Consider the following 14,967-nt stretch of genomic DNA (forward strand, 5'->3'; position numbering starts at 1 on the left):
CATAATGGCATCCAGAACATAAACATAAATGCTTACATGCAAGTGAAGTTGAAACTTTGCAATGCGAATGTTTGATACAGTTTTTGAGGAATGAGAGGAATGTTCAGCTAATCAGTCATCTGTGTGATTACTGGTGATGTTCAGAAGAGACTCGGATCTCAAATAGTGGAAGAATCTGGCGGTCCTTGGACCTGCATGCAACTCAGATAGTCACTCACATGGTCTCTGTTATTTGGCACTGCAACATGCCATGCTGTGAATAATGGTCATACTAATGTGATTACATGTATAAGTTCAGGTCACAAGTTAGTGATTGGGATCCGATTAGCCTCACCTCGCTTGTTGCTGCCTATAGTAAACACAACAGTACTGACCGAACAGTGTTGTTGCTGTGAAATTTTTAACAGTGGTTGCTCTAAAATTAGAATTGTCTTCAAGAATGTTTGGTCATAAGCAGTTGGCAGTCAACCAGTGTTTTTTGTAAATATTGCATAAATAGATTAGCAAGGAACAGTTTCTTTTTAAAGTCAGTCAGAGATGACATGAAACGACCGAAACTTGTTGGAAATTTAAGTGGAACAGGCGATGTTATCAACAACCTGCAGCAGCAGGTGTGTTTGTGTGTGTTAACCTGTTTCTTCTTTCCCACCGCAGACACAGGCAGCTCAGCTCTGTCCCGTGTTGGGGATTAGCCCCTCCACCATCCACCCTTCCTGCTCCCCTCCTGACCCTGAGAAGTGGCAGACAGCCTATAAACCTTTTTGGCAGTACAATTATTGGAGCAAAAAGTGTCACCTCTTCATTTAACCATTCTTGAAATTGTAGTAAAAGTTTAACATTTATGGAAATATGCCCTTTTGCTTTCTTTCTAATAGTTACATGAAAAGGTTTATACCACTCTTGTGAGTGTATGAAGCTGGATTAGCCTATTTTAGCATTAAACATGAAGCAGGAGGAAAAGGCTAAACTGGCCCTCAACAAAACTACAAATGTTCATTTTCGAAATTTCTGTTTAGAGGTGCTGGTCGAAGTTTGGACAGAGCCCGATTAGCTGTCTCCCTTCACTTTCAGCATTAATGCTAAGCTACGCTAACAGCCTCCTGGCTCCAGCTTGATATTTATTGGAAAGACATGTCATCTAAGTCATCTAATTCTTGGATAAAAAGTGATTCAATTTACTTCACAAAATGTTGAACTATTTTTAAATGACATTTTTTTTACCTTGTTTTGATAGTCAAAAGTACAGCAGGGAACAGGAAACAGGAAACATGAGTAGAGAGAGAAGTATAACATGCGAGAAAGGTCAGTGGACAAGGCAGCGTTTTAACCAGCAGGCTGGGGAACCACCTTTAATAACATTTTCAACTGAATAATTGTTGTTACAGTTAAATACACCAACTGAGCTTTTGTTGGCTTTTTTTTTTGGCTTGTGGACCCTTAAAATGAATGAATAAATGAATTAATTTCTACTTGTGACCCCTCATGATGTAAGTTTTTAGCTGTTTCATTTGAAGGATTTTCAGATCCTTTAAGAAGTGAAATTATGCAGTTTTTCACAAGAAAACAAAAAATAAGAGAAAAGTCTGTAAAGATCCACAAAATTTGATGCAACAGAAATATATATATTTTTTTCTTATGCCTTTCAATTATCTGGTTATCTCTCAGATTTTTCTTAGGGCCCTTTGGGAGCTGGGCAAGACTGTGTTCCAGCTTAGTACAGGGAGTTGCCCTCTAGTCCTCGACAAACTCCCTGTGCTATCTTCAAAAGGCTCTCCTTTAGAGCATTGTGAAAGGAATAGAGATTGTAACACAGTCTGGTTGAACCACTTTTGTTGTAAAAGTATGAACTGGAATGAAGGTATATGTTTTGTTTATGGAGTCTGCTGTTCGTTTCCTGTGTTAGGAAAGCCGGTCACTGACATGAAGTAAAACAAACGTATTGTCATAGGTAAGAATATGAGTTTGCATCTCTTTGCCTTGAAAATCATTTAGAAGAAAGTCAGCAGATAGAAGTGTGCAGTCACTTGAAAGGCAATTTAAACATTTTTCTTTGCTCAAACTCTTTAAAGCGTTAAAGGTAACAAGAGTTGAGTCCTCACATTGAAAAAGGAAATGGAGTTGAGAGAAAAAACAGGTTCAGTTATCCACACCCAAGCAAATATTTGACACAGATGAGCCCGAGAGGCATTTTGGTATGCACTGCATTCCCTTTTAAAACGCATACCCTAGTTTTTGAGTCAGCTGTGTAGCGTCGATTTTTCAAACGACTCCATTTCATATCAAAACCCTCCTTTTCATCCATTTGACTAATTACACGGGTGAAGCGCTGCAGCTCGCGTTCGTCTATCTGATAAACATCTCTGAACTTCACAGACATGCTGTATCTTCTGTCCTCCCCCTTCCATTCCACATGCAAACACAGCTTTTTATCAGTAAGTGAGATGTGATGCAAACGAGCTACAGAGGAAGTAGCAGTAGCACAGATAGGATATACCCACACTAAACACATTCTTATCACAGACAGAAGCCTATTGTACAGTGGGAATATGCTCAAGTCTCCCCATGTTAACATGAAAGTTAAAGTGATGTCACCAGCCCAGCATTGTGTACATACAATATAGTAATTTAACTGGTATGAGTCACAAGAAAACAGGAGAAAAAATGTGTTCAAAGCATCACAGAGGTCATGTCCTCAGTAACATTTCTGGAAAGTTGTGGAAGTTTGTAATGACTCAAAGAGGAGTTTCATTCTACTATTACACACATATACATGTTTTCTAAGACTGATTTAATTTGATTTTTTTTCCAAATTTGACCCTTTTAACCCTAGCTTGACCTTTCAATTAGGAGAATCCCCTCATAATTTTTCACAAGACCAAAACTCTGAGCCATGAATCTCTTTTTCATTCATAAATAACTCATCAGAGCTTAATAATTAGGGGGGGTAATCCTTGATGAAGCTTTAAGAGAGCAGAGAGTGTATTTTTTGGTTTTATAGAATATATATGTTGAGATAAATTTGGTTTGTTCTATGTAGTCCTATTATCTTCTGTAATATTGTGTAATTTTTAACATTTTTAGGTGGAGGCTTTAAATAAGCCCATTTGGGTTTTCTGCCTCTCCCTGCACTGTATATTATCTGTCATTATCTGTCTTTTTTTGGTGTAATATTTGTGCTAAAATAAAATAAACTAAACTAGAAAAAAAAAACCATTCACAATCACACTATTATGGTTTAATGTAACCTAAAAAAGAGAACAAATGAGCCATAATGTTTTCAAATAATGTTATTGAATGTGAAGAATGCAATAACATATCTGAATAAATATGGCTTTAATTTATGAATAAATTAAGGATTACAACTAACAATTATTTTCTTTATTGATTAGTCAGTTGTTTCGTCTAATAAATGTCAGACAATATAAAAAAATGTCTATCACATTTTCTCTAAGTGGTAGTTGCAGATTAATCTTCTTGTGATACACTAATTGATTTATTACATTGTTTGTTCGTCGCCTTGTCAAAAAGCTCCTGTCAGGAAGTTAGAAAAACATGGAAATGTGAGTTACATGATCTTCTTTTGCGGTCCACGTTGTTATCCAAGGTCATAGGTAACTCCCTGTGTGTTGAAGTGGTAAAATCAATACACACATACTGTATACTGTACATGAATTGTCTCCTGCAAACATAGATAACACTTGGACAATATCAGGGGCAGGAAACGCAATGCCCTGCCCCTTCCATGCCTTATCTCTTCACTGTAGACTGAACTCTGGAAAGGTGCTGCACGTGAATCTGACTTAAAAGTCTTTGATCTTAACAATGGGGCATGTTACCTGTTGTGTCCTCTGGCTGGTCTTTTTTATCCTTTATCTATTTCATGTAAAGCTCAGTTTTCTTTCCCCTTTCTGGCTGTTTGGCGTCTTTTCTTCCACTCCAGCTAAACGAGGCACCTGAGTGTATGTTTGAACATGTTAACGAATCTCCTCTCGTGATCAGAAAGCAGTATAGTAGGAACATGAAGGTGAACACAACAGCCAACACCCTGTTGGCATTCATATGCGTTTGAAAATCCACAGACATGCAGCATGTAGCAACACGATTACATAATCGGTCTTATGGGCTAGGCTAGTGCAGACATTATTTAGCACCTGTTAGCCTGGTGATGTGTTGATTGGAAACAACCTGTCACAGGGTTTGAAGGGATACTATATATGGAAAATTTGAATGTTTGTTTTTTTAAATACTGACATTATGGCCAGGAATAAAGAAACATTTGTAGCTAAACAGTTTTTCTTCAGTTCTGCAGAGCTTGATAGCGTCTTTCAAGCTCATTGTTTTTTTTATTTTCCAGCCCACAACTTTACAGTTTTGGTTCAGTCACCACTGCTCTCGTGGTGTCAGGCAGCTGTTTTAGTGAAAAAGCTGTAATGACCTACTGTACACCAGATGGCAAAAAGACGCAATTAGCAGCTAGTTGGTAAAAAGCGTGGAGCAGTTTAGCAGCTAAAGAGCCAAATTTTCCATCAGGAGTTGGTAGAGACCAAAAACAGCTACAAAAACAGTGAACATTGGACTTGCATTCATGCCCAACTGAAGAGTAATGTCGCACAGTATCTTCAGTGTATTAAATAAACCACATCTTTGAAAGCCTATCATGTCCATCTGCAGCCTTTTCATTGGCCAGAAGTCCTAAATGACCCAAATGATTTGAGAGTTGATAATGCTGTGATGAAAAAAAACGGATTGTGCTGTTGTCAAAATGAGCTTGGTTAGTAATTAATGAAAAATATCTAATCTGAGCGTAAATTGCTCCTTTTAAATTTAGTAGTTAAAAATAATTAGATGCTGTCCAATCATTTAAGATACTTCCAAGTCTATTTCAAATCTGAAATCTGCTCTGAATATGAATTCAATCAGAGTCCGTCTCTCCTTAAGATGAATGGTCCAGCATAAAGGTCACTGCCCTGCTGGCTGAAGAGAATAATAGAGACATAGAAACTGAATGGCTTTTTCCTTCCTGCTGTGTTGTTGACTGGATGAGGATGGTGAAGACTATAAATAGTAAGGACAGTCGCTCTCTGGCCCTTCAGTGACTTCACCTGTAGCCTTAAATATTTCAGCAGCTGCTATCACTTTAATGGGCCTGTCTGTCACTGGGTTGCCATGGCTGCCACCTGGCCGCTGTAAATTTCCCCTCTGTGAGAGTAGAGACCGTAAAACTGGAGAAATGAAAGTCAGAGGAGTGACTACTTTTGTTTACTAGAAGTTGTGATCAAATGACTATCATTCAAAAAGCCTGACTCTAAAGATAATTTTAGAAAAGAAAAATGTCATATCTACTCTGAAAGCTTCTGGTCTTGTTGTTAAAACACTCCTGTTTAGCAAGACATATGATCTTTATTCTGAGAAAAGGGTGTGTCTTGCCTTTAAGCTGTTTGTCCAGACCACGCCTGTATATGTATGAAATCCTCTGGGATGTAGGAAGCTGACAGTGCCTGAAACCAGATCAGAAAACGATGACAAAAACCCCTAGAGGTGAAGATTTGTCTTTCGTGTTCATGGCTGTCAGCCTGGAGCTTTATGTTTTTGTTGATTCGTCCGAAACCACTTTGCCAAAACACAGAGGTGCAACACAATAGCCCGTGTTCTCATTTTGTCATCATGTTTACCTTGGGAGTGAGGAAACACAAAGCCTGGTGCTCTTTATGCAACACCACACAATTTCCATTGATGGTTAATAGAATGGAAAATTACAGTTTTCTGTCATATTTCTTTAGTTATAATAAATTACTTGCTGTTGACATTGAAGGAACAGATATGCTTTATCCATAAATGTGTTATGATACATTGTGTTTGGTAATTTACTTGTATGTAAGTCACAGAAATGTAATGTGGGTGTTATGTTTTGGTCAGCTCACTGTCAATTACCTCACAGAAACTGGTAAAATACAGAAACTGGTAAGATACAGAAAAGAACAGATTAGTTTACAAAACAGTAACATTTGTGATTTTTTTTTATGTAGAGAGCTTGAATGTCAAAGTTATTTCAAACTTTGTAGAGTTGATGTTTAAAGTTCCCCTTAAAAAAAGTTTTCTTTACAGTTGGATGTTAGATATTCACTGTGCAGAATGATGTATGTGCAGCGTTTGACACTGCTCTAAGTGGAAAGTTTCTCTGTGCTCATGAAAATCTGACTTTAAGGGGTGTGCCTATGAGCATGATTTGTGACATGACATCGCGACTAGTTTGTAAGCTGATCCTCTTCCAATATGCAACTTGCAAGTGTGTGATGTTGAAACTTTTAAGCGTACAGTGCACAAACACTGAGAACAGACTTTCCAGTGAAGCAGGAGACGCCTTGTGTTCGGCAGTTAAACTTTTAATGTGCAAATTGTTTGTGTGTGTGTGTGTAAAAACCACATCAGACATACATTATTGTTCCAAGCACAGTATTTTTATATTTTCAAACATGTCTGCAGGGGAGTTTTAGGTTTGAAGAATAAGAAATAAGATGTTTAAATTTCATATTGTATGATGTGCCTATTTTATTTGGCAAAAAGTAAATTAAATAAATGTCCTTTAATGCAAAGCAACAGCTAAATGCGAGCACATCTTTGTGAGGGGAGAATTTCTGAAGAAACACATGTGTCTTACCATCTCACTGTAATGTGTTACTGTTGGTGTAACTGAACACTTGGCTTGTGAGGTTTTAATCATGGCACCATATCAAAGAACAGCATGTTGGTTTTCTGACTAACGGACAAGTAAAAAATGAGCAGAGCAGATGAATATAATCAATGCACAAAGGCTTATTGTTCAGTTAATAACATGGTTTTTACAGTGCATCATAAAATGCTGATTGACATTGGATGGAAGATGGGAATTATTCAAATGTCAATAGTCCTTAATAGCGACAAACTGAAAGGAGAGAATGACATTTATTAGCATTAGCATTGTGCTTTCCTAAAAATACAACCCCGTGACATTAGGAAAGGACAGATGTATACTGTACAGCACCGTCTTACATTCTGTTCTGTTTGTTGTGTGTTTGGCTGTGTAGCCTGTGGAGATGTGGAAACAACAAATATGTGTAATTATCAAATTGCCTTAATTGGATAATTGTAAATGACCAAATGCGGATAATCCAGCGAGGGAAGTGTAATGTTGAGATGCCGGCAGATTGAGACTGTGAACACACGCTACGTTTACTCTCATGTAAACATTCAAATAGCTTAAACTAACTCACAGATGTATGCACACAGAAGATGTATTTTTAACAACCTACATTTTGATGTGTGCCTTGCCTGTCCCATTTCTGGCTCTACTGTATTTTAAGCTATTTTGAGCAAGTGGAACAGTGTCTTCTGGGTAACTGTAGGCTGTCCCTCTGTGTGACAGCGTAACACTAGGTACTGTAAATGAGAGCACGATGTAGGCCATGACTTTCAGTAAGAGGCCTGTACTAGATTAGTTGAAAAAGCACATTTTTATCCTGCAGAAACAAGCAGCTTTCTTGTGCCAGGTGGAAAAGTGCATGTTTCAAACATCATTGGATCTTGTACTGTATTATAAGTTGTTGGCACATTAAATCCAAGTCTTGACCTATTTGGCTCATAGTTCAAGAGAGAAACATAGTATACCAAACGGAGTATATTTGTGAGGAGAAAGGCAGTTGTTGCCAGTGTATTGTTGTCTGAGAGGGGATAATAATTGATTATATCAGGCTAATCCAGCAGCCTATTGTACCACTGACAAAAAAAAAGAAAATGAAAAAAGAAAGGAAAAATTGAACTTGTGACTTGGTTGTCGGTGCTGACATTTTATTATCAGAAACCATTCAGTTTTGTATCGAGACAGCTGGACCAACACTGAAACAACTGAACCTCAAAGAGGAGTAGCAGAAAAAGTAATTATGGGAAAAAAGTTAGCTTGATAAACAAGTAAATACAGCTTTAAAAGAAAAGTTAGGGCAAAGTGCTTGAAATGGAATGCAGTCATTTAGGCTACCCAGGCAAAATGTTACATCACTGTTAACTGTATTTGTCTAAAATACAGATAACTGCGTAGCATAAATTCACCCTGTTAATATGTTAACACATTCTGACACAGTATGCAAATTCAGTGTGATAATGTTTGAAGCCAATATCAATATTTGAGAGTCAGAAAGGCAATAGCAATTAAAGCTGCAAGCGGCTGTGGCGCAGTCGGAGAGCGCGCAGGTAGACGTCTTCATTTGCAGGCTTTTATTTGACGTTGCATGCTGTGGTGAAATATCACTGCCTGTGTCCACTATGTGGCGCTAGAGAGCACCCACCAATTATATGTCATGTTGTAGTATGTGCTGTGGAGAAGACATCCTGTAAATTTCATATAAATCGGATAATGTTTGTCATATGAGGCTGACTTCCTGTGTCCAGTAGGTGGCGCTGTGTATATGACACAGTATTGATGCATAGACGTGTTCAGGGCGGGACCCTCTACATGTGTGATCAATTTGGTGTAGATCGGACGATGTCTGTAGGAGTTATAAGGATTTCCTGCTTTTTGGCGAAGGATGGAATGGCGAAGGAAATTGTCGGCACCGCCAAGCCAAAACCAAATCCCTAATCAGAAAGTTTTTTTGAACTTTTCATTTCCAATGTCTCAAGATGATTCTGAGTGAATTTGAAGTCGGTCGGATGAAATCCCTAGTTCGTTCGCCAAAATCGCACATATTTTTCAAAATGGCCGACTTCCTGTTGGAGTGACGTCATGGGTCCAAGAGACTTTTTAGTGCGTCTTTACACAATACATGTGTTAACCAAATTTTGTTTGTCTACGCCAATCTGAGTCGAGGGGCTCATTTTTTATTTCAGAGATCCTTAAAATATCAAATTTTTTGCCGGATCGGACATGATTGCAAGTTTTGGTGAGTTTTGGGGCACGTTTAGGCTGTCAAAAAGGCGTTTGTTTTATAGGAACTATAATAATAATCAGGACAGATACAATAGGGCCTCGCACTAGTCAGTGCTCGGGCCCTAATAATAGGCTGACGCTTATTTTTGTTGGAATCACTGCTCTATCAATCTGTCAGTCTGCTGCTTTAATCAAAACGCATCGATCATCAGAGGTGATCTGCTAGCTGATCTGAGCCCATTGTTTTTTAGTTAAATTAGGTTATGTAAATGTTTAACAGAGCTGCAGGCAAAATGTGTTCTACATCACTGATATCGGAGGTATGATCACATATTATCCCCACATTAGTAAATGTTCAAAATATGTCGACCATTATGTAAAGATTTGCAATCAACAGTTTATGATTGCAGATGACGTCTAAAACCTGCTGCTCTTGATTGGAAAATGAGTTTGGGGCTGCTGTATCTCCGTTGTTAGAGCGGACCACCCATTAATCACAAGATTTGTGGTTCAATTTCTAGGTTCCCTCTGTCCGCATGTTGAAGGGTCCTTGAACAAAACCTATGCTTAGAATTGTTCCCAATGTATATGCATGCAACAAAATAAATGCAGTTTACATTGGATGTAATGCATAAATGTACAAATGAATGTATTGAACAACTCCGTGGATGGCTTACACTGTGCTGCTAGGGGAAAAATGCATGTACGAGTCCACAGCGAGGCACAAAACCAGCCTGAAAAACAAAATGAGTGTTTGATGACTCCTCTTTGCACCCACACACACACACACACACACACACACACACACACACACACACACACACACACACACACACACACACACACACACACACACACACACACACACACTTCCCTCTCCATCTGTCTCCCTCTCACTCTCTCTGTTTATACGACATCACGCTTTTATGAAAGGGTGCTTGTTTTCCAAGAAACCCACATTTTTGAATTGTTACTGCCCCAAACATCAACAACCAAATAAAGCAATGCAGGTTCAACAGTGGTTTTATGTAGTCCGTGTATTATATTTTACATGCAGCTAAAACTTCTGAGAGTTTTGAAGCCGCTGCGTCATGTGACATGATTCCCACGATGGATGGTGCTGGTGCTGGAGAGGGCAGTTTTATTGTTGGTGAGGAACGGGCCTCCCACAGTTTAGAAGGACGCCAATTGCATCACAGCACTAATTGGAAGGGACAATAGTGTTATTCTCCTCAAGAAAGGGATCATGAGGATGTGATACTGATGCTGAATTACTGCAGAAATATTAAATGCTGACGTAAGATTGGTTTAACTTTTTCATGCATGTAAACACTTGTCATTTTTCTCATACCTGCTCGTTTTCTGTAGACTTTGTCTTACTATGCTTTTCCTTTTTTTACTCCCTCCCCCTCATGCTCTCCCCTCCCATCCTCCTCGTAACCTCCTCCTCTCCATCCAAGTGGTGTTCGGAGCAGCTTACTCATGTCCAGTCACTTCCCACGATGCCTCGCCTCTCACACGGACACTCACTTCCTGCGCCTCACACATCTTTGTCTCTTTTCTTTGTGACAACAGGACAAGAATGAGGTGTTTGTCTGTTTAGCAGCCCGTCCCTGTTCAAGATGCTGCGAAGGTAAGAAAATCCATCGACATGCGCTCCATGCTGATTTAACATTCCTTTTCAGGAATTCAACCAGCTGGCACTCTCCTCTAACCAAAAGCAGATGTTGTAAGTTTGACTGTGTGCCTCGTTATGCCTAAACTCTGTGGTTGGTGGGGATGTTTCTGTGGTACTCGGGAAAAGTGAATTCAAAAGAAGGTGGATGGCTGTGATTGGTTTAGAGGCACATTTAGGGGCAGGAACCTCAAAGCTCTGGTTTGGTATTGCGGCGTGCAGCTGCTGCTTGTTTCACAGTTAATCCCCTGTGGTGACAGAGTCCGTGTTGTCCTGTAATGGGTAGTGAGTGTTAAAGTTTGTCCTGAGTTTGTGTTGGTGTTCAGAGACAGATTTGTTTAGCCACATGTTGACTAGTCGGGAGATTTGTTGTTAGCCACGATAGCAGTGTGTCTTTAAGGATGGCAATGTTGGACTGTCTGCCAGTCTACCAGTTTGGTCTGAAACATCTCAACTACTGGACAGATTCCCAGATATTCATGTTCCCCAGAGGATGAACTCCCCTACTGACTTCTGTGATCTGCTGACTTCTCATCTAGCGCTGCCATGAGGTTTATGTTGGTAGTTTTGAGTGAAATGTTTCCACAAACCATTGGATGAGTTGCCATGAAACTTGGCTCACATGTTCATGTTCCCCACAGGAAGAATATTTATAACTTTGGTGATCCCCCGACCTTTGATGTACTGCCATTATCAGTGTAAAAGTTTTAGTTGTCAAATATTTTAATTTATGATTGAATACATGCCAAACTAATGACATCTAACAACATCACCATCAGCATCAACTTGTGTTTCATGCTTTATAGCAAACGTTAGCATGCTAACATGCCAAGCTAAGATGGTGAACATGGTAAACATTACCTGCTTAGCATCAGCATGTTAGTATTGTCTATGTGAGCATGTTATTATGCTAATCTCAGCATCTAGCTTAAAGCACAGCTGTGCCTAACATAGGGTGTAAACTCTTGTAAAATGTTGCTGGTTGCAGGAGTAACGATGTGTTGTATCTCTTGAGCATGACTGTAATTGTGCGACTTCAGATTGTAATGACAGTCATGACCAACATCCACTTGTTGCAAGCAGATAAATCCTCTCATAATAAATCTTCCCATATTTTTGAAAAAAGCACAACTCTCTGTTCCCAGTGCTTTTAAAGAAAACCTTTGTCTTGTTTTAACAGAATCAATCTTTCCAGTAATGTCCTCTCCAAGGGAAACAACAAATTAGTGCCTTTCTGGGACAAAATATGGGCAACTTCCAGATTTCCATGGTGCTAATGTGAGTGTTGGAACTGACTCCAAAGCTATATATATCTATATATCTAAACAAGCAATGCGAGCAAAGCAGACCATGCTTGGTTAAAAATATTGTCAAATATTTCTTCCAGAAATGAAAACAGCCCATACCAAAATCATGTCTGAGCTACAAAACAAGCATTCTTCTTATTTTCCCTCCCCTAACTCCTCACAGTCAGCCAGAGTAGTTCACACCCAGTTGCAGTTCGCTTTCTGATGTCAAAAAATGTTTCTGTAATGAGAGTGATGTCAGGGGGCCTGCTGGAATCCACTTGGGCGTCCGAGGTATTCCAAAAGCAATTTGACAGCTCTGTCTGAAGTCCACAGTGCGGTAGGCAACTCTCCGAGCCAGAGTCGAGCCCAATGTGTCTCTTTCTCTCCTCTACTGAGTCATCTGACATTGCCTGTTATTGTTCTCTTTGCTGCATGCCTGTCATAGCTGCTGTCTAGCCATGCAGAGGGAGAGAAGGAGAGCAATGTACAGCAATCACCAGTCATATCATTGCATCTGTGCTGCTATTTTATGAAGTAAAATCCTTTTTGTTGATCTGAGTTTGATGATGTGTGTTTTTGTTTCTGCCTCCTCAGGTCCCCTGTGATTATTCCTCCTCCTGTGGTTATGGTTGCACCCAGTAAGCAGTCAGGAATGTCCTCCTTCTCCTCCCTATGACATGGTTTAACCCACGAATGATCTGGTCACCGTGATGGCCTCCATGGTTGCCAATGGAAACCAAGACGGGCAGTCTCTGGTCTTGAAAGGGGTGGATCCAGAGACCTGCATGATTGTTTTCAAGAACCACTGGGCTCAGGTAAACACCAGCATTTCTAGATATATATGAATTTGCTTTCCTCTATGCTTTTGTTCAGTGTCACGTAGGGATGTCCCGATCCAGATTTTTGCACTTCCGATCCGATACCGATATTGTAGCTTTTAGCATAGGCCGATACCGATACCGGCCGATCCAAGCATGTATTAAAGATTAAAGATATTTACTTATTTTGTTGTTATACTCATGTTGAAAAGGGTTTTACTCTTAAGAACAACTAGCCAACTTAATTAGGTTAGTTTGAATAATCCACAATGGTTGGTAATGAGAAGCTGACCTGTTTATTCTTAACAGGGTTAAATAAACACAAAATAGACAAAATAATAAATAGTCAATTAACCACACAAACTGAATTGGCATCAGTGCTCTGCTCTTGAACAACAAGAGTGTAAACCAAGGCTTAAAAAGCCATCAGTGCAAACAATATTGTAAACTGTATTAAAAAAGCAAAACACACAAAAAAGCTGAGTAGAAAATAAATAGTGGGATGCTGGACAGGTCGCTAGGTGTGCTGAAAAACGCGGACCGGATTTGGGGGGGAAAGCTGAAAAAAACTGGAATGGATTACCTACAGCGGTGCGCTGGAAAACACGGACTGGATCGGGAGTCCGGATTGGGATTTTCCCGTGCAGGCCAATCCGATATTGATATGCATTTTTTGCTAATATCGGCGGCCGATCCGATCCAAAAATCGGATCGGGACATCCCTAGTGTCACGTGACAGAAACTAAAGCGTCAGGTAACAGTTTCAATTTATGATTCAGCAAAAGGTTACGAGCTAGTTAAACTAATTAAAGATTGAAGTTATCTGAAGTTACAGCCATAAATATTAATAAGGAAGTTCAGTGAAAACTACAATCGCCATGGCGACGTTAGTAACACTACCCAATCACATTGTGTGAGAAAAATGTGATGCTGTCTGCGGCATAACAAAATTCTTCAGGTGTGCAGCATGAAAGGAAGGTGTTGAATGACACTTTTTTCTATCTGAAATATGTCATTTCTGTTGAGTAACACCAACCATGACTTAGCCTTTAGATGAGAAGATCAATATTGCTGTCATGTCTGTGTGTTAAGTATGGAGCTAGAACTGGGAGACGTTTACCTTAGTTAAGCCTAAAGACTGGAAGCAGAGAGAAATACGTAACCTGGCTCTGTACAAAGTCAAAACATCTGCCTATTAACACCTCAAAAGTTCACTATTTAACATGTTTTATGTCATTGTTTTAACGTGGACTCAAACAGAAATATTAAAATGACATTTACACCTGATATTAAAGTGGGATCTGGCTATACCTGGATAAGTAAAAAATCATTTTAATGCAAGGTGTAAATGCAGTCAGAGTGCACTGTGATCAGATCAGCCAGACCACATTTGGAGGCGGTCAGGCTCACATTGTGATGTGATGGTGGTTCTCAGACAGGTGTAAATGGAATCTGTACAGCTTGATCACATTCATAATAAAATAGTCCCAATATATTCAAAGGTCACCTAGCTCAGCCTCTTCCTGCCAGCTAAAGCAAGCACTGCAAAAGCTTTTGAGTAGTGGTAGTAGCAAGAAGTCTTCCCTCACAAAAAGTGATTTAGAGATGAATGACGTCCAGATACAAATCATATGTTAATTCTAGGTTTAAATGACCTTCGTGGTTGTAGGGGAAATTATGTGCTGTTAGTTTTTCTTCACGAAAAACAGTGGTTTCCAACCTTTTGGCCTTGTTTTTGCTTTAAAGAAACCTCCACGTATTTTCCACTTCCAAGTAACACATCACATTGAATCTGCATCAACACATGCAAAGAGTGTCAAAGTTGTTGTTCTTTAGGCACATATTCTGCTTAAGTTGTACTTCACACACTCTGACAGTAGAAACTGACTCCAGTGCTGTCCCACCAACACTAAACTTCGTGCGGTCACGGCCTGTGGAATCTTGGCAGTGAGAAGCCGTCTGTCTCAGACTCCCGGCTCTTTGCAGCAGCAGCATGTGTCCCTGTTCACCCCTGTGGGACCTGGCAGCCTGCTAGGCCTACTCCTCCCACACCAGGATGAACAAACTTTATACGTACTGACATGAGTATGACACTGGCCAGACTTTGACAGGATAGAGAAGCGTGTGTTGGTTGCTTTAACTATGTGTCAGCTGCATTTATGTCTACATTAGTGGTTGCCAGTGTGGGCATTTGTCACTGAGGAGGCTGCATGGTGCTTACAGTTTAATTAAGTTGAATTCCGCTGTGTTTTTATTAAACTCGCCACAAGGCAAGCTGTGCGTGCG

General features: G+C 39.7%; 1 protein-coding gene across 1 annotated transcript in view; it reads left to right on the forward strand.

The window, feature by feature from the left end:
- The window catches only part of fhip1aa (FHF complex subunit HOOK interacting protein 1Aa), a 34,172-nt gene that overhangs the window by 2,448 nt on the left and 16,757 nt on the right, over window positions 1-14,967 (forward strand). Inside the window, exons 2-3 of the mRNA XM_062429757.1 lie at window positions 10,475-10,532; window positions 12,458-12,678. Of these exons, the coding sequence (XP_062285741.1) occupies window positions 12,574-12,678 (105 nt within the window). The 5' untranslated portion in view covers window positions 10,475-10,532; window positions 12,458-12,573. The remainder of the gene's footprint in view (window positions 1-10,474; window positions 10,533-12,457; window positions 12,679-14,967) is intronic.

Source organism: Scomber scombrus, chromosome 2, assembly GCF_963691925.1.
Source record: "Scomber scombrus chromosome 2, fScoSco1.1, whole genome shotgun sequence".
Taxonomy (NCBI): domain Eukaryota; kingdom Metazoa; phylum Chordata; class Actinopteri; order Scombriformes; family Scombridae; genus Scomber; species Scomber scombrus.